The sequence below is a fragment of the Camelus bactrianus genome, chromosome 13 (genome assembly GCF_048773025.1).
Source record: "Camelus bactrianus isolate YW-2024 breed Bactrian camel chromosome 13, ASM4877302v1, whole genome shotgun sequence".
In the NCBI taxonomy this organism is placed as follows: domain Eukaryota; kingdom Metazoa; phylum Chordata; class Mammalia; order Artiodactyla; family Camelidae; genus Camelus; species Camelus bactrianus.
This window is the reverse complement of record NC_133551.1, coordinates 27,200,588-27,227,263: the sequence shown is the minus strand read 5'-3', so window position 1 is coordinate 27,227,263 and position 26,676 is coordinate 27,200,588. Positions and strand designations below refer to the sequence as shown.

At 31.2% G+C, this 26,676-nt stretch overlaps 1 protein-coding gene across 2 annotated transcripts in view; it reads right to left on the bottom strand.

Annotated features, from left to right (window-relative positions):
• Window positions 1-1,020: 1,020 nt before the first annotated feature.
• LRRC40 (leucine rich repeat containing 40) overlaps window positions 1,021-26,676 on the bottom strand; it is a 43,827-nt gene continuing 18,171 nt past the window's right edge. The window contains exons 6-15 of one of the 2 annotated variants that reach the window (XM_074376251.1): window positions 25,496-25,638; window positions 24,296-24,468; window positions 20,597-20,684; window positions 20,433-20,478; window positions 14,355-14,463; window positions 12,296-12,403; window positions 9,548-9,658; window positions 7,486-7,563; window positions 4,878-5,063; window positions 1,021-2,584 (exon numbers count right to left, since the gene is read on the bottom strand). In XM_074376251.1, coding sequence (XP_074232352.1) covers window positions 2,479-2,584; window positions 4,878-5,063; window positions 7,486-7,563; window positions 9,548-9,658; window positions 12,296-12,403; window positions 14,355-14,463; window positions 20,433-20,478; window positions 20,597-20,684; window positions 24,296-24,468; window positions 25,496-25,638 — 1,148 coding nt within the window. In that variant the 3' untranslated portion in view covers window positions 1,021-2,478. The remainder of the gene's footprint in view (window positions 2,585-4,877; window positions 5,064-7,485; window positions 7,564-9,547; window positions 9,659-12,295; window positions 12,404-14,354; window positions 14,464-20,432; window positions 20,479-20,596; window positions 20,685-24,295; window positions 24,469-25,495; window positions 25,639-26,676) is intronic. The other variant, XM_074376253.1, reaches the window with a different exon arrangement.

The following is a 26,676-nucleotide window of genomic DNA, read 5'->3' as shown; positions in this document are numbered from 1 at the left end:
AGAACTTGATTTGGGATCTGTTTTCAAAGAAATTCCACTATATTATCAAGTAATTTTCAAGTTTACAATTTGCAGTTGGTATATCTTTATAAGTGCTTCTTTATTTATGACTTCTTTTGCAGTCTTTGCGAACATTTTAATGTGCACTAGAGTAAATACTAACATTTTACATAGGCATATTGTATATTAATGCATGCATTTCACTGCATAGTTTATTGACACTCCCCTTGTAAAGCTTTTATGGAAGACGTAACAAGCCACAGCAGTATAGCAAAAGAGGCTTAATCTTTATAAATTGGGGCCTTTTCTGTCTCTTTGCTAGTCTAGGTGGCTGTATACAAATTTGGGTGGGAGGGGGCTGGAAACACCTCTTACCATTTAAGGTTTTCTACATGGGTGAACTCTAGCCAATTCAAAACAAATTGCTTACTTTAATAAAAAATTTTACCATTTTATAAAAAATTAAATCATGACATGTTTAATTGAAATGGCTGTATTGTAATTAATATTTTGAGATAATTGTGATTTTGAGCTTAAATTATATATAAAAATTGTCATTTTTGTATGTGTTAAAAACTACTGTATCACAATTAACAGTACTTTTTAGTTGAACTACATATTGATGTAAATAAAACTGAATGAAGACATATTTATTACTTTATTAACATAGATTGTGAATGTACTTAATGGTTTTTTTTGCAGTATGAGACCATGACAACCTTGAAAGCTGCTTCATTTTATGTGCAAAGAAGTCCTATGAATCTATATTTTAAATTTACTGAATCAGTGAAATTAATTACTTTGTCAGTTAATTTGCAAATGCAAGCTGTATCCTCCAGTTTTATTTTACGTATTGACACTAATCAGTAAAGGTTACAATGTGATTAGAATGCATTTTGAAGATGCTTTCTGTACAGATACAAAATACAGGGACTAAAATAACGCTGTGCAGTGTATAGCAGAGCCATTTTTCGGCTTTGGTGTACTCAACTTTTTCAGTATTTAAAAAAGTGTTTTGAATAACATAAAAGTCTCTTTATTGTATAAATAATAAAATGTCACCTTATTGTGATGTGTCTTTTCATTTAACATCAAAGCAGATTTCTTAGGCAGACACAGAGTTGCTATGTGGTTTCTTTTAAACCAAAAACACAAATATTGTAATCAATATTTGAAAAATGTAACTTTTTAATGAACATGTAGTATTTATCTTCATTAGTAATGATTTTTATTATGATATGAGCATGCTTCAATCATCTAAAAGCTATCCATTTATCTATCTACCTAACTACCTATCCACCCATCTATTTATATAAACTAATACACATTCTATTAATTGGCTACTTAATAGAATCACATGGTATGTTTTACAATGACTGATCAGTCTACTTCTGATATTTTTGGTATAAATACAAATGTTTATATTTGATTTTTATTAAATCAAGTTCACCTATAACAAATTCCCTTTTAGAAAATTATTGAATGACTACAAATTTAGTCATTAAGATTACAAACAAATTTAAAAATTAAGGCCCTAGAAATTAAAAAAAAAATGCACAAGATTGGATTAGAACACATCAAACAAGTAGATTATACAAATACTTGCTTAGTAAGTATTTAAACAAAGCACTTTTCAAGATTTCTGTGCCGTATATGCTATTATTTTCTGTTGCTGTTATCTGTAGAATTTCAATACTTGTTTTGAAAGAACAAAAGGTATTTTTAAAATGCTCACTCACACTCTGAGGGAAAAACAGATCCAATTTCTTTAAATTTTTTGAATCTAGAAGTACTAGTTTATTGTATGGAAACTTAATACTAAGACTTCTTAAAAAAAAAAAAACCTGTTAAGTTTTAAATTCAAAGTTGTGATAGCAATTACAACACTTTCACTCTTTTCCCCACCAATAACTGTATCTTCTGTAGCATTTCTAAGGCATTAGAAACTCTCACAAAATGATTTCATAAAACACGGAGAAAATGCTAGAAAAAACATTTTGACTATATTAAAACAAAAACAAAACAGTAAATATTAATTTAAAACTTATCCTGAGAACAACCGCATCACAAAAGCCCTATTATGGGTAATGAAAAGTCTTAAATGCCAAACAACAGTATTAAATAAAATTCACTTCAATTCTACATCCAATAAAAAGGTAGAAATTGGATCATCATATCGTCAGTTGGTCATAATATATATAACACAAACAAAAATGAGGAAAAAAATTCCTCAAAAATGCTCTGTCATTATAAAAATCTTAAACTATGATAAATAAAAATTCACTTTTGAAGAAACTGTTTGCTATATTATAAGGGAATGAAAATGAGTAGGACAAATCTCATGCAAAACATTCAGAACAAATGCATGAACACTATATGTCGTTACACCATTCTAAATGTACACAATACCTTAGAAAAATGTTATCAATTTAATAATTCTAAAAATTAGCATGACCAACATTATATAACAACTCCATTTTAAGTAGGAATTCGGTCTCGCAAATATTCCAGAATAGCAGCTGTTCCTTTCATTAATATGGCTGCTCGAGGAACACGGAATGGATTTCCATCTAGTAGTAATGTTCTGAACAAAAGAGAGAAATTAAGAATTTTAACATTTTCCGTTAGGGAGGCTTTTCTTCTAATTTCAATCTCTATTTTATAAATAAAATTTGTATATTTTGTAAAATTTGTCCCTTTTCAAGTCAAAGCATTTAAACAGTTGGAATTGTAACTACAAACAATAACCAAAACAACATTAAATTGAATACTTATCATGTGAAAGGTACTATTTTAAGCAATTTACATTCACTGACTCTCTTAATCATCTTAACAACCCTGTGATATAAGCACCATTAATATTCCTATTTTATAGATAAAGAAACACAAGTTCAGGAAGATTAAGTACAACTTGTCTGAGATCACATAGCTATTAAATAGAAGAGCTCTGTTTGAACCATCATTTTACCCATCATCTTCTCAGTCTATGACCATATACTAAATGGCTGATTTCTGTTTACGTAAGTGTTAGAATAAGCATACCGACAAATACTCACACCAAAGGCTATCATATAGTCACCACAGCCTCCTCCACACGGGAAACGTCAGCATGGACGTCTGCCCTCTCCCTCCTGCCCTTGACCATATACACATATAAAATCTATTTAAATATTCTGAAATAAGGTTCAGTTTAAGATTTAAGGGCTGGCTGATTTGTTTGTTTATACAATTAATGAAATATCTTAAGTTGTAAGATAGAGGCTTTTATATTAATTTTCAATATCTTAAGTGTTTAAACAAAAGTCAAAGGATTCAGAACATATTATACAGTAGATCTAAATTATATCTTCAAATATTTCTATATGCCTTGGGAATTCTTTTAAAGAATGATTTTCTTAATTTATAGAAAAAGAAATTAATTACAGTCACTCCTCATTATTCACAGACTCCAAGTTTGCTAATTTGCCTACTCACTAAAACTTTATTTGGAACCACCAAATTGACACATGTGGCACTTTGAAGGTCACTTTGGGGCATGCAAAGAGCAGCAAAAAATCTTGACTCACTTGCCAGGCACATTCCCAGCTGAGGTCAAATAAGGCAATGTTTTGCCTTTATAGCTCTCATGCTCTATAAACTAGTGTCCTTTCCATGGTTTACTTAGAGTGACTTTTTTTCTATTTTTGTATTTTTTATTGGTACAAATTTCACTGTTTAATATAGTCCACAAGCATAATGCTGAAGTGTTGTCTAGTTTTCCCAAACAAAGGAAGGATGTCATGTACCTTATAGAGAAAACATTAGATAAGCTTCATTCAGACAAATCATAGTGCCATTTTGGCCATAGCTCAGTGTTAATGAATCAACAATATTAAATAAGCTGTCATAATACAGAAACACACACAACACAAGGTTATGCGTTGATTGGTTGATGACAATGTGACCAGAAGCTTGAAAGAGCCTAACTCTGTACTTCTCCTAGGGAGCAATGGTCCAGTATTTGCTAATCTGGTGTTCACGGAGACTTTACAGAATACAACTACTGCACAGAACAAGAATCAACTCACCTGTTTCCTATAGTTCAATAATACGAGGGAGGTACTAGAGCAGATGCCAGTGCTGCTCTGGTGAAGTAAAATATGCTAAACCATAACATGCAGTTTTCAATAATTAAATTATTCTGACACATTCTGTTTAACTACTGGCTTCCCGCTCACATCTCAAAGTTACTTAACTTTATATTCACTTAACAAGCACTTACTGGGTGCTTACTATGTTCTAGGCACTGGGATAACTCTTTTTTAAAGAAGGACAAAGAAATAGTATAAATGTGTCCAAATAAACCAGGTTGGGAAATAAGAGGAGGGACTAACTCTGCCTCGAGTGTAGGGAAGGTTTTCAGAGCTGATAGTTAAGTCGATGACTGATAAAAGCAGGGTGAAGGCATTTGAGGCTGAGGTAACAACAGAGTAAGGAAGACCACCATGCCAGGAGTGAATTAAACTGTGGTAGTCTGTAATCAGATTTTGAAAAACCCCATATGCACAGCTAATACATTCATATTCCCCTGACATTTTTATGCAATAGAGGTTCAGGTTATACACATACACAGTGATGAGAAAAGTATCACTAGAAACAACCAGTTGCTGTATTTACACATATATTATACTATATAAATAAAACTAAATATATATTTGGTAAAACTTGAAAAATGGAATTGGAATTCTGAGTTTTGTTACCGGTTATTTTTAACAAGACATTAAATTTTTTACTTCAACTTGCCCACTAGAGTACCTCAACAAAAACAGAAACAAAATAAAAAATAATGCTCGAACAAATCAAATAAATGGGAAAACTTAAAAGAATGCTGTGGTTACCTTAGGCTGACACAATTACCAAGCTCTGGTGGAATTTGTAGGAGATCATTGTTTTGAAGGTCCAATGTGATCAGATTTTCCATTGTCTTCATTTTCTGAGGGTCCACAGATCCAACCTGATTGTTACTAATCAAAATTGTTTCAAGTGTGGAAATTCGATACAGAACTTCAGGTAGTATTTTGAATCTGTTAAAATATGAAGAGAACACCTAAATATACTAGAATCAGGGGCAAAAATCATTCTTTCAAATTGATGATCCTAAGTTTGATACCATGAGGTAGTTTTCTTAATGTAAGTTATTTTATATTTGGTATAAGTTCTGTATTCAAATTTTCCAGAAAAATTTAAAAAATGGACTTAATTTTGGAAACCTTGAAATATACATTAAGTGGACATACCTGTAACAGTTTTTATTTAGTGTAAAAAGATCAAGCAAAATTTAGAGTAAATTCTCCTTTTTTTTTTTTTTTTCCTATTCAGGAGACAAGGAAATCCTCCTGAGATGCTCTTTTTCCTTAGGTATTCTTCCTTAGTTTACTTTTACTTCTTATGAAACAGAATCATTGACAATATCTTAAATAAAAACTAGAGATTATACTTTGCTTTGCTTTAAGCTTCCAAAATAAGTGCATTGTTTGGTTCCTGAAAAAATGACAGAACTTGCATAGGCTGCTGACTTCCTTATCCAAAACAAAACTGAAGATGCCACAAGTGAGATGGGAAGGCTGATACTCACTAATTAACACAAAATCCTGGAGGATCTCTTGGGGGACAGAGGTTGGCATGGTTTTAGTATGAGGCTAACTGCTGCCCCAACTAGAAAAGACAAGGATGGGCTGAAGGAGAGTTTTACAGCTGTGGCCTTTTCACTTCCCCATACTACCTTCCTTTGCTGCCTTAATGTTGAAAAAAAGCAATGATGAAGGGTAAACTCAAGGCAGACTCATAGACATAGAATACAAACTTGTGGTTGCCAAGGGAGAGGGGGATGGGAAGGGACAGACTGGGAGTTCAAAATTTGTAGATACTGACAGGCATATGCAGAATAGATAAACAAGATTATACTGTATAGCACAGGGAAATATATACACGATCTTGTGGTAGCTCACAGTGAAAAAAAAAGTGTGACAATGAATATATGTATGTTCATGTATAACTGAAAAATTGTGCTCTACACTGAAATTTGACACAACATTGAAAAACGACTATAACTCAATAAAAAATGTTAAAAAAAAAAAAAGAGGCAGCTCTGAAAAACCAGGAGTACAGATGAACCAAACCACCGCTAAGTAGTCCCTCATCTGCTCCCACAATCCATAAGCAAGGTAATTAAAAAAGATGTTGCTCACCAGTTAAAAGAAATTGGGGTTAGCTTTTGCCACCCACCAGAGACATTACTTAACAATGCAATCGATAGTTCAATAGAAAATTTAATAGAGAACTGATAATTCAATTTACAAGTAAAAATTAGGAGAGATTTGAGAAGTACACATATTTTTAAATAATAACAACAATGGTATAACCTACACATGAGAAAATACAAATAACAGCAGACAGAACAAAAGCTTAAATAGGTAGTATTTAACATCACTGTGCCACAGAGTCCTCATCTGTCAATAAGGAATAACAACAGTACTAAATTTATATACTTCTTATAAGGATTGAGTGACTGTATATGAAGACCTTAGGACAGTATCTGTAATATGATAAATGTCACCTATTAACATTTATATTAAATTGTTAGCAGAGTCAACTTTTATCATAAGCAGCAATATGATATAGTTGTTAAGGGCCCAACTTCTGGGGTCAAACCACCTGGGCTGAAGTCCCAGATCTATAATCTATGTGAACCTTAGGTGAGTCACTTAATTCCTAATCCTTGATCTTTAAATGGACATAACAGAATCTACCATGTAGGGCTTTTGTGAGGATTAAATGAGGTAATACATGAAACATACTTAGTCCAGGGTCAACAGATGATAAATATTAATAATATTAGCTATTCTTAATTTTTAGTAGTATTTTTATAGTGTTTCCAGAATAAAATCTAAATTTCATTAGGCGTAAAAAGCTCTTAAAGGGCTGGCTACTGCTTAAATGCCCAACTTCATTTGTTACTTCTCCTCTTCTACTTCCTCACTTTATGGTCCGAGCCATACTGAACTTATTGAAGGGTCCCAAACGCACCATTTCCTCACACCCTTGTTTAGTACATGCTAGTGTGTCTGGCAATGTCTACTTTTCAAGTTTCAGTTTCAAACCTACCTCTTCTACCTTCAAGTAATCTAGGAAACACCTGTGTCGATGCACTGTGCTTCCACGTCAGCAATTATAATTACTTATTTGTGTGTTGTCTTCCTACTAGGCTTCAGGGTTCTTAAAATGGTTGAAAGGAACAAAAACAATCTCTTAGACATTCGTTTTGAAAATTATAAGAAAGCAACATCACTTTCAGGTAGAACTAAAGAGAAAATAAACCTGGATATTTAAATAAAGTAAAAACATAGGGCCTTTTGGTTTTTTGGCTCTTTAGCTGTATTTGCTAGGAACACCTACAAATTTTCCATTGAATAAATGATATTCAGATTTGTCTGTTCTGTTTCTTACCTATTAAAGGAAAGATTGATTGTTTGTAGTCTTATCAATGATTCCATTTCTTCAGGCAAAGAATTTAAAAAATTATTCCTAAATTAGAAAGAAAAAGATGAAAGTATGAACAAAGATGAAAGATTTACAAAGAATGAAAATTTGTACTTTAATTTATAATTAAAGTGTTGATCAGATAAAAAATTATATGGCTCAGTCTGTCAATTCTTGATATCATTAAGGCTGTGTCCTGAGGATTCTGAATCAGTCAAGTTGCCTCAGTATTTGATTAGTATGCCAAATCTTAATACCAACATGCAACCAATTGATAATGCAGTCAACTCTTTAATGATAGATTTAACAGGGTAAACACTACTGACCCCTCATCTCTTTTAAGTTGAGAACAACATTTCCAACAGTCAAAGCCCTTTAGATCACATTATTTGATGCCTCAAATATTTGGTAAGTATTTGACTAATATATATATATCTCACATATAGATATGGAATTCTACTCCAAGAAGAACTGAAAAATTATATGAAAACAACGAAACAGGAAAGTAAAGAGATTCTATACAGTGGGAAACTTGGAGCTTTCTACTACATAGGCATTAAGTAAGTCCATTTCTACTCTAAGTTTAGAATTTCAATTTGCACAATGTGTAGGTTTTTTAGATTGTACAATGAAACAGGGAAGTAATATCATTTACTGTTGGAAGAATCTGCGAACGATGTTAGAAGAAAGGTTAAGAAGAAGGAAGGAGCATTCTGAGGCCGTATAACTACTAATAACAGAAAATGTTTGTGAGAAAATTATATCCAACTAGATAGCTATCTATCACAATTGAATACTTCTCTCTAACCTATTTCTCTGCATTCAGAAGTCAAGTCTAGCATATGAATCATACTTTCTATGGCATGTTCTTTTTTCTCTTCTCTGTACTTTTCCCCTGTAATAGTCTTTATTAATTTGTGCTGAATAACCCATGCTGGTTTCTTCTATCCTTTGCCTAGAGTCTTATACCTTCTGATATCACACATAAAATTGTATTTTAGTGACTTAATTTGAAGCTTTCAGGTATAGCTATAGATAGAGGCATACACACACACACACACACACACGAGAATGAGATGAAAAGAAATAAAGAGAGTGTCAATGGGGGCATGAATTCATTCTCACTGCTCCATTAATACTGAAGTAAAATGTGGCTTTAAACTGTCTTGTCACTGTAATTGCTCCTGGAAAATAGAAGTATTTCCACATTTAGTAGGAGCAGAGTAGTAGTATCTTTGCTTTAATCCTGTAAGACTTTTGTCTCTATAGGAAGAATAAATCCTCAAACAGATACGACTTAGCTTATTGTAAAGTGACTAATGTTTGAGCAGAGGAAGAGCAGCTATACTTTAAATAAACCAAAAACACACCTAGTAACAATTATGAGCAGTAGGAAGCCCAAGTAATAGAGATGTATTTTACAAATCAAGTTTTAAAGCCCAAGCAAACAAATGACTATCTAACCCTGAGACACCTATTATACACTCAAAGAACTGTGACACTTCTGATTCTGTCACTTTAGCTTAGGACATATTTAAATTAAACTTCCTATTACCTCTGCAGAGCCTTAAATAGTTTCTTTCTTTTTGTTGCCACTCGTAGTGCTCTTTTTCTTTACTTCTTACCTAATATAATATTTTAAAACCAAACAGGTTCTTTTTAAGAGAAGCCATACTAGCGGCTGTGTCAACATAGGGTTTTGATAGTTTTATGCTAAAAAGGAAAGAAACAATGTGAAGCAAACACTTAGCATCTAGTATTTTTAATTCTGCTTAAGCATGAATCTAAACAATGTGTTAATGCTTTCTAATACTTTAAATTATTGTCTTATCATAAAACTTGTAAATTGCCTACAAATGACATGTTTAAAATACTCCCCTAAACGCTTAATTTTAGATATCCTTTAATATATTATTAACTAACTAAAGACCAATTTCTTTTCTTAGAAAGTCATGAGGAATAGGGCAAAAGTTAGGTAAAACTCAAAGATAAGTTATAATTTAAAAAGTTAAGCAATCATATTTAATACCTGAGATCTAAAAAAGTCAATTTCTGAAGCATACATAGTTCCAAGGATATAAAGGAAAGCTTATTAAAGCTGAGGTTGACATCAGAAACCATTTCCTTCAGTTCCACAATCCTGAAACAAAAATAATTTTTAAATGTTAACACTTGAATTCACTGTTGGAACTTCAAAACTACAAGCTGACCACGGAGGAAAAAAACTTACATTACTTTTGCTAATTAAGATCTTCAGTAACATTTACTTTTCTCACAAAAATTTCAATCAACTTGCATGCGTAACTGATAAAAATATTTTTTAAAATAGCGGTAATATTATCTGTTCAAGAATTTCTATTTGACCTTAAATGTATTCTTAATTTAAGAAACCATTCATTTTATATTTAAACCAATTATGGGCACAAAAAAAAAAAAAATCAAACCCAGGCAATGTTTGTAACATATTCTGTTAATGACATGAATCCATAAAATACATTGTTAGACATGTATTCTATTACATAGCAGTTTTCCCTTTAGCTCCATGATATAATACCATCTGTATCTAGCACTTCAAAATGTTTTTAAAATGTATGTCAACATTTAAAAAGTATAGTATTTGTTACCCAAATTATCATTACATTTAATCATGATTGCAGGAAAACATTAATTCCTACATTTGGTAAGTGTTACTACTAAGCAACTTAAACCAAAGATTTAAAGAGGAAGAATTAAATATTTCTAAGTAGGCCTAATCATGCTTAATAGTTTGAAAGTATGATATTAATTTAACTATAAGAACAACAAACATCATATATGATTTGCCAAAAAAATGGAAGTTAAACTATAAATCATTTTTGTCTATCATATTAGGAAAGAAAAAAAAAAGAACATCAAATGCTATGCTAAAGAAGATACAGTGAAAGATACAATGAGTTTAGATATGTAACTGATAAAACTTTTTTGGAAAGTTTTTGGGTATATGTATTGAGAGCCATACTCTGATTCAGTAATCCTTTTGAAAATCTGGCCTAAAGAAACAATATTTTGTTTAATCTACTGTCATAATCAAGCTTATGGTAATAAAGATAAATTAGATTTTAAAAGTATCATTTACAAGGTAGGAAAATGCTTATGATAAATAATCTAGTCAAGGTACAAATTATATGTATAATTCTAAATGGGTGGTAGCTTGAAATAAAATATGCCAGGAAGCTAACAGAATAAATCAGTGATGACACTAAATGATCTGTCCCTTCATTTAGTCCAATATTTTATAAATAAGTATTATTTTTGCCATCATTATGTAATATGGTGAAAAATGTGACTTGTGAAATAAAAATTTAAGAAAGAGGGAAAGTAGTTCAAAAATTCTCTGCAGCAAGGTATGTCTTTACTATCTCTCTTCATGGTCATTCTGAATTACTAAAAACATGAAGAAATAACTGTGGCAACAGAATAACTTATTGTTTTGCATAAGAATAACCAGATTGTGGCGTAAAATGAGAAATTAAGTAAAAACATAATATCTTTTAACTCCATCCATCTTCATCCCCAATCAGCCTCTTTGATTCAGGATTCTCAAGGCAAACATATCCTATCTGAGAGCAAATCTAAATGCTCAACTATTCTATCAAATATCTTGACTCCCTTTAAACAAGAGAGAAAGAAAAGATGGACTAGATCTCCTTTTGCAGTGGAACCTCTTAAAGTTATCATCTTTCAAGATCTATATTCCCCAAACTATGTCCTGTAAAACAGAAAGCAAATAACAGTTTGTCTGACTTTTTAAAAATTTTAAACATCTAAGAAGAATTTTTGGAAGTCAGATGAAAGCCATTCTATTTTTCCAATACATCATCTTTTTTTATTTTAAGTACTAAAGTTCTTACTAAGTGCTAGGCTTATGTGTTAAAGTTTTATGCAGATTATGTCATTTAATTTAATTCTGGTAAATAGATCCATTTTTATCTCTACTTCCCAGTTGAGGAAACTAAGAACAGCTAGTTAACCAGTCCAAAGCCACAAAGCTCGTAGATCAGGAGTACAGATACAAGCAATTGACTCTATTGCCCAAGTTCTTTACCATTACTCTTCCTGTCTCTCATACTATTGTTTTAAATGCAAGGTTATCTGTCAAGTTTCTTTGGATATATAGTTAACTGCAAGATAACAATCATTTCTAAAAGTTCAACACTATACTAAATTAATTTTCTCTCATAACCTAAAGATTTTGCTATAGTTAACATCCAGGAAGATGTATTAACAGTACAGAGTACAATGCAAACAACCTCTAATATCTATAAAGAATCCTTTTCTGGGAGGAAAACATTAACAGAGTTCAGTCAACTTTACTTTTACTATCAGTGGAGAAATTCAGTGGCTTGGCAATTTGTTAATATAAAGCCCCAAATTCCTGCTAATCTACATGGAGTTGGCTTTAGATCGTCTCTTAAAACTTTTCCTCTGATACCTCATTATATAGGAAAAAGTAATTTAATACTTTTAATAATTCTAATACCTATTTTCTAAGTTTAAAATAGAAAAAGAAAATTGTAAAAAACCTACATACCTCTCAGAACAAACGTTAAAAAGCGTCTCTGGGAATAATACTTTAAGCCAATTTTGCTGAATCCCTCAAATATTAACAATGCAAAAAATTTTACATATACTTTCTAATTAAAAAACTATAAAAAAATAATTATTTTACAACTAAAATGCAAGCACACCTGAGAATGAGTCACAACTCAATAAAAATGGCATTGTGAACAGTTCTTACCTTTTGGGAATTTCACATAACTGATTCTTACTGAAGTTAACAGAAGTGATAATATTGCTTTTTACTGCATCAAACACTTCATCAGGAATCAAAGTTGTTTGTTTATCACTAAATAAAAAGTGGTTTAAAAATACATCATTCTAAGCAGTCTGGAAAGAAATAATTATGCTTTTCATTTTCAAATGCCTTTAAAGATTTCATAAGGAGCTTTTTCAAACGTAGTAGATTAAAAAGTTCTGTAGAGAATGCCACAAAAAACTGCCAACCCACAAAGTGTTAACTGTTAGGAATTCAAACAACATATTGTGTCACAACACGTTGTGCCACACCTTCTGGGAGGTTATATATTCAATGTGAATAAAGACAGAGATATCTTCAGAGCCTAAGATGTCTAGAAGTCATACAGTAAATGAACAGTAAATAGATTCCTCTACCTCAGAGTAGAACTGCATCTTTAATTTAAAAAAGGATTCTTGTACTTTCTTACAAATTTCTAACAGGGGTTATCTGTCAACTTTCTTTGGGTATACAGTTAACTACAAGATAATTTATAAAAGTTCAACACTATACTAAACTGGTTTCCTCATAACCTAAACCAATTTCTCTCTCCTTTAGCATCCGACAAGGTACATGAGGTCGTGGCTGTGGACTAAACTGTTCCTGGTCCTACCATTAATAAGCTTTGTAGTTTACCTTCCCTGAACCTCATTTCTATGAAATTAGAATCTAAAGAGTTATCCATTATGATTTATGACAGATCTTTTGCAAATATAAACATAAATAAATTTCATTTTCCCTTTCAGTAAGATTTTTAGTAAAATAGAATCTTAAATGAAGGTACAGTAGAACACTAATATTTGCAGATTTAACAATTTGATGTTATAATTAGCTCTTACGTTTATGTTCTTTTTCTTTTTTTTTTTTTGCAATTTTTAATGCCTAACATATATCTATTTAAAAGAATCCTCAATGGAATGCCAAATGAATGACTGAATGAACGAGAAAACAATATTACATGTAATGTGCAATATGAGAGAACCGTTAAGAAAAGCACTCGAATACGTTAAGATAAATGTCTAAATTTCACAGTTAGTATGACTTCTACTTCTGTCTTCTGGTCCCATTTTCCACTGTGCAGATGGAGCACTTTTATCTTTTCAATCAGGAATGTTCAAGTCATGGGGAAGTGATTTATTCTAATCAAACTTTAAAGATTAATGCTATTTTTAAGACTTTAGTTGGAGGTATTTATCCTTTAAGATTGGGAATTAATTTATACTTTAAATAAGATACTCCAATCTAGTCACTACCTGACTTGAGTCTGTATTGTTCTGCATTTTCATTATAATATACAAACATCAGCCAAGAGCTTTGACAGTATTGGCTGTTTTTATCATTGTTGCCTTAGATAGTTCTGAAGAATACTTGACAACCACTTTCAATCTCTGCATAGGTATCTTCTTTCTCTAATCAAACACAGGCCCATAATACATAAAATTATTAGACTTGTGTCTTAATTTATATACCAACTTTGTAATTGTTTCAGGCTTAATGTATGTGCTAACAGATCATATATTCATATTATGACACATTATTTGACTTGGACTCAGATACATAAACAGAGTACAGCTTCTCAAGCTTTGCCTGCTTGAGGTGTTCATTAACTAAATGATACTTATTTCTTAGTTACCAATATAGGACCCCCACTCTAATATAAAATTCTCTCTGGATGCTGGTTACTGAGTCAGGAAATTTTATTTAGCAAATAATGTTGTCACTCTTAATTTTTATACTAATAAAATGTTCATTATAAAAATTTCACTGTGAATAACTATTTATCTATCTCTTATGTATAATTAACATAAATCACCTAAGGAATGGGCATGGAAGTTCACTGTGCTTTTAATATGCTTTTATCTCATCATTGTTTCTGCAGTTGCTATTATCCTAAGGACTAATGCAATCTGACTAATTCTTCCTTGCCAATTGTCTTTTTCTGAAGGATTATTTCTGAAAGTTTCTTATGTGTTTTGCAATATTTAAAAAATGAATTACATACCTATAGTCTAACATTTTTAATGTGACGATGGCATGTACATTGATTCTCGATTCACTTGGTAGTGTCATGGCAGTCTCAACGACAGAGTCACTTTGGTTAGGTTCATCATCTAGCAAAAGAAAGGTTATATGAAACCAACAGTTATACTATGAAGTCATTTAAAAAAGAATTCCTGAAAATACATAAAAATAGTATGTATGATTTCTAGCTATTATTGGTGAGAATATTGTTAGTCATATGTTTTATTTCCAGTAATTCAAATCTAGGTCTAGAATTTAATATCTATTTAATAGAAAATAGATATAGTTCTATAAGATGCCTTCAAAACCTTTTAATATTCCTACCATAAGGAAACTGAGGAGTAAAATTAGAATTGCAGGAAAAGAATCTTTAAAGAATAACTACAATGTCTCAGAAGAAACAATGACAAGCAACCCTTCCTCTTAAACAAAATAATATGGTCCATTAGAAGGAATTTTTTAGCAAAGGAAAAGTATTATTTCCCCAAAATGTTTACCAAAAAGGCACATGCCTATCTTCTCAGTTTAGGACACAACAAAGCCAATTATCCCCAGTCACTTAAAATCTGGTGATCTGCATAATCAAGTAAGCTTTTGGTACATTATTTACATTAAGATTTTTTTCCTTAGCAAATTTAAGACTTTATTTTTGATATTTCCAGTCTGATAAATTACAAAGGCAGAGAGACAATATTAAACCAGCAATAAAACCTAGCATTATTTTTAAACATACATGTATACTACCATGATTATATACTGAAATAGAGTGTTCTGAACACTTTCCAAAGAGTTACTTTTAATAATCAGCATCATGGAGAATGTAAAGAGGGAGATTTATCTCTTAGGAGTGCACTAGTGTGAGAAATAGATTTACTTTTCATTATATATCCTTGTATGTTGCTTGAAATTTTTTTACCGTATACATTTATTGACTTTTTGATTAAAAAACCTAAGATGGCAATATTCCATAAACTGATTTACAAATTCAATGCAATCTCTATCAGATTCCCAACTGGCTTCTTTGTAAAAATCAACAAACTCATTCTAAAATTTGTACAGGATTGCAAGAAACCCAGAATAGCAAAACAAGCCTGAGAAAGAAGAATAAAGAAGGAAGATTTACACTTCCTGATTTCAAAATTTACTACAAAGCAATGGTATTCAAGATAGTGTAGTACTGACACAGGATAGACATACAGATCAATGGAGTAAAATTCAAAGTCCAGAATAAACCCTACATTTATGGTCAGCTGATTTTCCAGAAAAATACCAAGACCATTCAATGAGAAAAACTTTTTAACAAATGATGCAGGGAAACTGGAGAGCCATATATAAATGAATGAAATTGAACCCTTATCTCACACCATATATAAAAATTAACTCTAAGTGGGTCAAAGACTTAAATGTAAGAGCAAAAATTTAAAACTCTTAGGAGAAAACACAGGGGACAATCTTCATAAAACAGGATTTTGCAAAGGATTTTTAGATATGAAACCAAAAGCATAAGCAAAAAGAGAAAGAAACTGACTTCATCAAAATTTTAAAAACTAGTGTTTCAAAGGACATTATCAAGAAGATGAAAAGACAGCCCTGCCAGGGCTAGAAAATATTTGCCAATCATATGTCTGACAAGAAGTTTATATCATCTAGAATACATAAAGAACTGTTACAACTCAATAATAAAAAAATTAAAAATTGGGCAAAGAATCTCAATGGACATTTCTCCAGAGACATACAAATGGCTAACAAGCAAATGATGCTCAATATTATTATTCATCAGGGAAATGAAATCAAATCTACAGTGAGAAACCACTTCAGACCCACCAGGATGGCTAGAATCAGAAAGTCAGAAAACAACAAGTGTTGGTGAGGATGTGGAAGAATGAGAACCTCCATACAATGCTAATCAGAATGTAAACTGGTGCAGCTGCTTTGTAAAAGTCTGGCAGTTCTCAAATGGCTAAATATAAAGTTACCACGTGCTAGATATATACGCAAGAGAAATGAAAATGTGTTCACGCTGAAACTTGTAAATAAATGTTTACCACAGCATTATCCACAATAGACAAAAGGCACTGCAATGTTTTTTGAGGTGATGAAAATGTTTAAAATTGACACAGCAAGAGTTGCACATATTTGTTAATACAGCAAAAAAACATTTAATTGTTCAGTTTTAATGGGAGAATTGTGTGGCATGTGAATTACACAGTAATAAAGCTGTTTTTGTCTAAAAAGAAAAGCTCCCAGTCACATTTACATGAGTGACCATAATATAAGTTTCTGACTAAAGACATGAGACGTGATATACAATATAACAGCTTAGTATATATCCTAATATATTTAATTGTCCTTATACCTTAAAATGCCATAAAACATACCTTTAAAAATGTAAAAATACAGAAAGTATTCAATGTCTGTTCTCAGACCACAATGGAATTAAATTAGAAATCAATAACAGAAAGATAACTGGAAATTCCTAAAATATATGGAGATTAAATGACGTATTTCCAAATAACACACAACTTAAAGAAAAAAATCTAAAGAAAAATTTTAAAATACTTTGAACTACATAGAAATAAAAACAAAACTTATTAAAATTTGATGGATACAGTGAAAGCAGTGTTTAGAGGGACATTTATAGTACTGAATGCATATACAAGAAAAGAAGATCTAAAATCCATAATCTAATTTTCTACCTTAGGAAATTACAAAAAGAAAAGAAAATTAAATCGAAAGAGTAGAAAATAAATAATAAGAATTAAAACAGATACTGATGAAATTGAAAACAGGAAATCAATAGAGAAAAATAAATAAAACCAAAGTCTGATTTTTTTAAAGGTTGATGAAATCAATATGCCTGTATGCCAGGCTACCTAAGCAAAAAAGAGAGAGAACAAAAATTACTAATATCAGAAATGAAAGTGAAGACATCACTGTAGTTTCCATGGACAAGAAAAGGATGATAAAAGAACACTAAGAACAACTTTATGCTCACAATTTTGATAACCTAGATGAAATGAATCAATTCCTTGAAGTACATAATCTTCCAAACTCACACAAGAAAAACAGACAACCCAAATAAGCCTATATCTATTAAATAAATTTAATCAATAATTAATAACCTTCCAAAACGGAAAGCACCAGGTCCAGTTGGGTTGACTGGTAAATTTTACCAAACATTTAAGAAAGAAATTATACTAATTCTCTACAATCATTTTCTGAGGATAGAAGCAAGAGAGAATACTTCCTAACTTATTCTATGAGGCCAATAATACCAAACAGGACAAAGACACTACAAGAAAAGAAAACTAGAAAGCAGTATCTCCCATGAACACACATGCAAAAACCCTCAACAAATTACTTGCAAATAGAAACTAAAAAGTATAAAAAGAATTATACACCACAACCAACTGGGATTTAACCCAAATATGCCAAACTAGTTCAACATTCATAAATCAACTAATGTAATCTTTCACATCAACAGGTTAAAAAAGAAAAATTACATGGTTGTATCAGTAGATGCACAAAAAGTGTTTGATAAAATCCAATAGCCTTTCATGATAAAAACTCTCACTAAACGAGAAAATCGGGGAACTTTCTCAACTTGATAAAGACCAAAACAACCCTATAGCTAACATCATAATTAATATTGAGAAACTTGAAGCTTCCCCCTTAAGATCATGTACAAGGCAAGGATGTCCCCTCTCACCATTCCTCTTCAACACTGCACTGACAGAAGCTCTTGTTAATGCAAAAAGATAAGAAAAAGAGATAAAAAGTACACAGGTTGGGAAGGAGGACATAAAACTATCTTTGCTCACAGATGACGCATTAGAAAAATCAAAAGAATTGACAAAAATACTCTCCTGGTATAAGTGATTATAGTAAGGTTGCAGGATACAAGATTAATATGTAAAACTAACTTGCTTTCCTCAATATCAAGAATAAACAAGTAGAATTTGAAATCAAAAACACAATACCATTTACATTAGTATCCAAAACTGAAATACTCAGGTATAAATTTAATAAAATATGAACAAGAACTATTTGAAGAAAACTACAAAACTTTGCTGAATAAAATAAAAGATCTAAATAAATGGAGAGATAGTCCATGTTCATGGATAGAAAGATTCAATGTTGACAAGATGTCAGTTCTTCCCTACTTGATCTATGTATTCAATGCAATCTCAATCAAAATCCCAGCAAGTTACTTTGTCAATATCAACAAACTAATTCTAAAGTTTATATGGAAAGGCAAAAGACCCAGAATAGGCGACACAACATTGAAGGAAAAGAATAAAATTGGAAGACTGATGCTATCCAACTTTAAGACTTAACTATAAAGCTTCAGTAATCAAGATAGTGTGATACTGGCAAAGAACACATAGATCAATAAACAGAACAGAGTATCTGTAAATAAATCCCCATAAAGGTAGTCAACTGATCTTCAACAAAGGAATAAAGGCAATACAATGGAGCAAAGATAGTCTTTTCCACAAATGATACTGAAACAACAGGACGTACATATGCAAAAAAACAGATTTATCCATAACTGTCAAAATTCGGAAGCAACCAAGATGTCTTTCAGTAGGTGAATAGATAAATAAACTGTGGTACATCCAGACAATGAAAGATCATTTAGTGCTAAAAAGAAAAAAGCTCTCAAGCCATGGAAAGACTTGGGGGAAGCTTACATGAATATTACTAAATGAAAGAAGCCAATCTGAAAAGATCACAGACTCTATGATTCTAATTATGTGATATTCTGGAAAAAGCATAACTACAGAGACAAGAAAAAGATCAGTGGTTGCCAGGGATGGGGGAAGGATAAGGGGAGTGGGAGGATGAGCACACAGATCATAGAGGATTTAGGGTAGTGAAAATACTTTGTATGTTACAACTTTGAATATTTGTCATTATACATTTGTCTAAACCCATAGAATATACAATATCAAGAGTGAACCCTAAGGTAATCATGCACTTTGGGTGATTATGATATGTCAACGTAGGTCCATCCTTGTAAAAAACGCACTATTCTGGTGAGAGATGCTGATATTGGGGGAAGCTATGCATGTATGCAGGCAGAGGATATATGGGAAATCTCTGTACTTTCCTCTCAATTTTGTTGTGAACATAAAACTAGTCTAAAAAAAGTCTTAAAAATTTTTTTTATTATTCTGACATGGCTTTCTTTATTTATATCAGAATAATCAAATTTTTCTCGAGGAGAAAGTATATCTGGAGAAGAAAGAAAACTCTCTGATTGTCAGGAAATTAAAGTCTTAGAAAATTATGTTAATAATTTATTATAAGGGCAAAGTGGAAAATAGGAATTGCTAAATTATACAATTATCTTACTTAACGTATACTGACTGGCAATATGGTGCTAAGCTAGGTTGCATGCAGCCAACAGAGCTGAGAGCTAAATTAACAGCTGTTGTAGTCAGTCACTAAGGTTTGCAGTGGTTTGTTATGCAGGAGTACATTGGCACAACTAACTTTTTTCTTAATGTTCTGGTGTACGCTACAATGACAAAACGTGAAAATAGAAATTGGGGTACATCACAATTTTAGTGAAGTATTAAAAATTAACTTTACAGTATCATTTTCTTTTTTGATGCATGTATATGCTAAATTAACATACCCTGAAAAATGTGTTTTGTCTTTATTTTTGTCAGAACTCACCAAAAGTATGAATGCAGTAGATATTCAAATCCCTGTTAACATTCTTCCTAGTCAACAGAACCCATATGTTATAATATAATGGTCAAGTTTTGCTCTTTTTTCAAAGATAAAGCATTAGGTGCTTATAGAATCTTTGTTATATTTTCTAATTGGTACAGTATAACACAAATCAAAGAGATTAAGAATAAAACATTATTGTTGTGAATTTAAGGATGCTTATAAATTTCAGCATATTTATAGTCTAAATAGATTCAGAAGAGCCACCTTCCAGGGACCATTTCCTCTAAATATTTATATCTGAAGTTTATATACTATTAATAATTCATAACTTTTCATATTATCCTTCAAAATACAGGAGAAAATACAAAAGTACCTTTAATCTTGCTTCGTAGATACTTTAAGACTTCTTGGGTTCCTTTCTGAAAAGATGGAGAGAAAGACATATATTCACCAAGACAAACACTGCAGGTTTATAGATCAACATGTATGTTTAAATATCAAATTTAAAAACCAGAGCTGAATTCTAAATATGCTTACATTTATAATTTCTCTTCGAATGGTTCTCAAAGGATTTCCTTCCAGTGCCAAGAATTTCAAATGAAGTTTTCCTAACGAATAGGGCAGACTACAAGAGATTGAATTAATTTCAGGGAAAACATTAAGTGTAAGTATAATTCAACCAAATAGGTGATTATAGAACCATCAATATATGACAAACAATACATCATAAAATAGTGTCAAAGAAAGTCCAAATAATGAAGTAATGTAAGCTTAAAATATTTTCCTTCAAGACAGATGCCAAACATGTTAAAAAAAAATGTGTTTCAATATTGTTATATTGTGATTGCTATAAAAGAGTGTAAGCTATAAAACATTTGCTAAACTGTATTCAGTGCTAAAAAGTAACGGCAAACAAAATTCTTCCTAAAAGAAAAAAATGACAAAAAACCCCCATAATTTTCAACCACACAATTCATATTTTCATTCAACAAGGAAAGTCATTTTTATCTTTGGTACACAAAAAGATAACCTGTTTAAACACATACATATTCAATCTTAAAATTTATTAAGGATCTATAATACACTAGGCATTGGCATAGGGGTATCAGGATCCTTGCCCTTAAGGAGTTTTTAGCTGAACAAAGGAAAAAGACACACATATATAACTAAAAATATAATAAATAGGAATTATCTTATGTTGCTAGTGAGCATATAACAGAGTACAGCCACTTTGGAAAACAGAGTCTTTAAAGTTTAAACGTACACTTACCATATGACTAAGCAATCCTACTCCTACATATTTGCCCAAGAGAAGTGAAAATAATATCCAACCAGAGACTTTTACATGTAATCAAAAAACTGAAAGCAATCAAAATGTCCATCAACTAACTAGTGAAGAGATGAATAAATTGTGGTATATCTGTATAATGGAATAACACTCAATAATAAAAATGAATGAACTACTGATACACAATAGCACATGAATGAATCAAGAAAGCTTCATACTTACATGAATGAAGACAGACACAAAAACTATATTCTGTGTGATTTCGTTTATGATTTTTTGAAAAAGCAAAACTACAGTGACAGCACATCAGTGGTTGCTACAGGTTGGGGTTATGAAAAGGAAACTGACTGCAAAGGGAAACCAAAATGTTCTACATGAATGTGACAATGGTTACACAAACATATACATTTGTCAAAAAACATCAAACTACACTGATTGGTAAATATTATTGCATGTAAATTATACATCAGCAAGTGAATGACATTATATATAACATATGTCATATATATATATATGACAAACACTAAACAAATTGTTCTAAGAGTAGAAAAGTAGAAATGAGCAAGGAGACTAAGGGGATAAGGGAGTAGCAAAGCCTGGATTTGGGCCTAAAACAACAGAATTCCATCAGGCAGTCAGGTAATAAAACAGCATTCTAAGGTACAGAAACAAAGGAAGTTGGTACATTTACACTTTAGTGCACTCAGAGAGTAGGATACCTGTCGGAGTGAAAGATGACAAAGAGTGAATGAATGAGGTCTGTGAAATGTCCTCAAAAGTTATGCTAAAATGTCTGACTTTATCTTGCAAGACAGTGGTTCCCAATTGCTGGCTGGAAAACCAGAGGCATCAAAATCTCCTAGGAATTTTTAAGACAAAACACAAAACAATTCTACAGTACTACTGTTAGAGTTTTTGATTCATTGTTGCCTCAGAATTTTCTTCTTTAAAGCTTCTCATTTGGTTCTGATACATAATGCTATAACAAATGGAGAGTCATCAAAAGTTTTTAGTAGAAGCACAACCCGGTAATTTATATTTTTAAAAAACTACTCTGGTACTCTGGTAGTGTTGTGAAGAATAAATATTTTGGTTACAGGAGATTTTGGAGGGGTACAAAATGAATAGAATTGTCTGATATCAAGGAGGCATGGGGTTAGAGGAAAGGTAAGAAACTAATATTAGTTTCATTATGTTCTAGGTCTTCCTTGTGATATATTCACACTTTATATCCAGAGCTCTGGAGAAAGAGAAGCATATATATCAGAAATATTTGTACTGATTACTTTATTTATTTAATATTGTCATTGTTTTTGTTTTAAATATTTGCTTTCTAAGGTTTTTACATATTAGCCAAAACAAAACTGCTATGAGACAAAATATGTATGCCAATATTAATGAGGCAAGAAATTATTTCATTCATTTGTTATAAGCATTTTTAGGAATATCCAAGTCACTTACTAATATAGTCATAAACAGAAGTGAGTAGAAAGAATGGTCACTGTCCAAGCATTCAAATCTATGGTCAAGGCATACTATATGCCATATGCACACTGTGAAAACAATTTTGATTTTTAAAAATAGTTATTGAAATATACATTTAGAAGAAAGTGTCCCTTGCTAAACCTTTCTCTTCCTGTGAATAGCAAACCATGTTTCTGACATCCAAGCACAAAACCTCAGACATCTAATGGGTACATGATCCTAAGTAAGTCTGAGTCTTTTTTTTTTAATATCCATAAAATAATTCCTTCTCTAAATATTATAGTTCTACAACTTTTTATGATCCTTTGCCCACTACCTTCTTCCTCTGCATCTCCAACAGGCAATCAACTGAGAATACTAATTCTAAGTCATCATACCTCTCACATCTTTCCTCTTCTTTCCATCCCATTCTCACTACAGTTTACGATCTTATTATGTAACAGAGAAATCTACAAAGCTGTCAATACAGTGAACTGGATATAGAAAGTGCCATTTAGTTATAAAAATTACTAGATTAATCTAACAGAATTTATTTAGATTTCCCATCTACAAAACTACCTCTATCCAATGTATCCAACCCACTATCACCAATTTATTTTTTAATGAGATTACAATCAAGTTGGTTTTGTTATTAATCTTCCCACCTGTTGAACGAAAACTGGTTTTTCATGGGCATTTCAAGGGACCTCTTTCACTTGGCCTCAACTTAGCTTTCACGACCTAAATTCTCACAATCTCCTTACTTGCACCTATTTACAATTCAATTCCTTGCTATTCTCTGAATATATGCCTACAATTTTAACCTTTGAAGCTTTTTTTGCACAATTTCCTCCTACCAAGTGAATCATTCTGACCACCTTATATGTGCACATGAAAATCACTGTCATCCTTCAAAGATGACGTGGTGGGACTAGAATGAGGCATAACCCTGTAAGTGAGTATGATTTTAAATATTGTGCTCTTAGGCAATTAACTAGATTCACCCTGGTCTCAGTTCTAAGTATCATTTAAAAATGTTACTTCTTCCACAAAGTCTGCCCTGGTAAGTCTCATTAAATAAACGGTGGTTCCTGTACCTCCTTTAGGTCCCTAAAGCATTTTATATCTCTCCCAAGGCTTTACATTCATTTAACAAATTCATCAAATATTTATCAGGCAACTTCTATGTACCCAGGCACTGATCTAGGAGTTAGAGATAGTACAATGAACAAAATAGATAAAATCCAGCCTTCTTAGAGTTTATGTTCTTAGTGGGTTGGAGTAACTGTAAATACATCTGATTCTTTAAGCATATTAAGCTTGCTGCCAAGGACAAAATCTAATTACTCTTTGTCAGCCTGCACATGGTACCTACTCAATAAAGTTTATCGAATTCAATTTATATGCTTTTTACGAATATTTTATCTTACGAATTATAACCAAATACAGACATGATTTCTTATTCATCCCATCTTTAGACTTACCTACTAATATCATTGTTGCTTAGGTCAAGTCTTTCCAAAGACTGCAGTAGTGTAATTTCATCTGGAACAGATTTTAACTTATTATCCCGCAGGTCTAGCACAAGGATAGAATTCAGATGCTTAAGGTGTTGTGCCCCTAACATTTCAATCTGGTTTTCACCTACATGTAATTCCTACAAAACCAAAGATCAATCATGTGTATTTTTGTATTCAATTTTACACTAGACAGTGAATATAAAATTGAAACCTTAATTTCAAACCACTGAAAAATACATGGAAAGAACACACTTTTCTAATCACTAAGGTGCTTAAATTTTCAATTACATTTAAGCTATCTTACAACTAAAGAAAAATGGCGAAAAAGAAAATTTTCAACAATTTTCTAGTTACTTTTAAATACTTAAAGGTTTAATCTCGCAGAAAGTTCAAAGCTTATAAAACCAAAGCAAAGAAATGATTTAGTGGTTACATTAATAGAATTAATAAAAGTACAAATCCAAGAACTATAATGACAAAAAAATTAAAGTTTTAAAACAGGTCAGTGTAAATTTAAAAAGTTATTTATATTATAATAAGTTTGTTACTCAACATTTTTATTAGTGATTATTATATATACTGATTTCCCATTAACAGAATCTATAATTATCAGATAATTAATCTTATTAAATAACTTTTTCATTTCTCTATATCACTGTCATCATTTTGTTTAAAAGAAATTCTTTTAGCATTAATGTATAAAAGTATACCTAAGGGAAAGAAAAGTGTGGCAAATTTAAAACACAGTGTTAACGCTATAAACTTAAAATCAAAAGAAAGTATTTTAAATAGACCTTATCATCAAGTAAACATGAGCTGGCAACTTACAGAAATAGATTCATATTCCTTCTGGATATTGCAGGTTTCCTATACTACAGTCCCAACTTTACTTTGTTAGCTTCATCATCTACTATTTCTCCAGTTATAAACTACTCTTCAAATGAAATAGACAAATTCTTAATTTTTAAATCAATTATTCCTTTATTTAAAACAAGTCTATTACCAATAGTAATATTAATACTATTTAGTCATGTTAAAATTCTGAAAAATATATAGAAAAAAACATAACTAACACATATTCCTTATGTAAAATAACTAAAATTTTCATTTTCATGATTAACTTTCAGAAAATATATAGTTATTCAATAGACAACTAAATAGTACCTTTAATAATTTACAAGAAGGAAATTCTGGTAGAAAACGTAATTTATTTCTTCGCAAATAAAGCAATTCTAGTGATTCCATGCTAGCCAATTCAGGAGGTATAGTTTCCAAGAGATTTGAGTTACAATCCAAATGCTTTAATCCTGTAAAACATATGTAGTGAAACACAAAAATACTTCAATAGAGAAAAAAACTGGCTTATAATTGTACATACAGCCAAAGAATGTATACATAATCATGAGGACTTAGGAACCTGTGACGTTGTATACTGCTACAATAATCAAGAATCCTAGAATATCACTAAATTATATAAATGTAAATGAAAATTTTTTTTACATTTAATTATAATTAAAGAGAAATAATGATATTAAAATTAACGTTTAATAACAGTCCAGGTCATCTTTGTAAAGATTTAAACAAAGTAGTACTCTTTTAAAGTACTCTTATAAGCTATACACTATGAGAAAGTATTTCCCTCAGTAATTATACATTTTTAAAAGGAAAAAACTTAAGGTATTTCAAGACATAAATATACATGCATTTTAGTTGAATGAATGAATGTCAAATAACTCTGGTTAGTAGTAGCTTAGACACATCTGTATTTAAAATAGGCAAGTTAAAGTTCTGTCAAAAACCTTTGATCTTTATATATTCCCTATTATTCTTCCATCCATTCATACTGCCTCTTTCCCTATCTTCTTTCCTTCTTCTACTTTTTCTTTTAAATTACATGCCTTCTTTAACACCTTAGCTAACACTCTTGACAAGAATGTGAAATATAGTTTAAGAAGAATGTTCTTACTTGCAGCATCTCTCTCTTACCTCCTGGATCTTTCTTTCTTAAAAGGCAGAACAGAAAACAAAAATGGAAAAAAGTAAAGGTCTTCTTTCTCTTAAGACTTCCCATAAGCAGTTTTCTCCCTAATCCATATTTAGATTCTTCCACTTATGAAGGCCACCACATATTTTCCACAATTCACTCTCAACCCCTGTAGTTTGATTGGCAATATACATTTTACAACTTTTTCCCTGTCAGTTTTTAACATAATTCAAGACTGAATTGATGTATTGCGTTAGACTATATCTTTCAGTGTTTAAAGAAGCTAACTGCTTTTCAAAAGAGATCAATAGTACTACTTTCAACTTATAAAAATCTATATATTTGGCTAAAGCACTGAGAA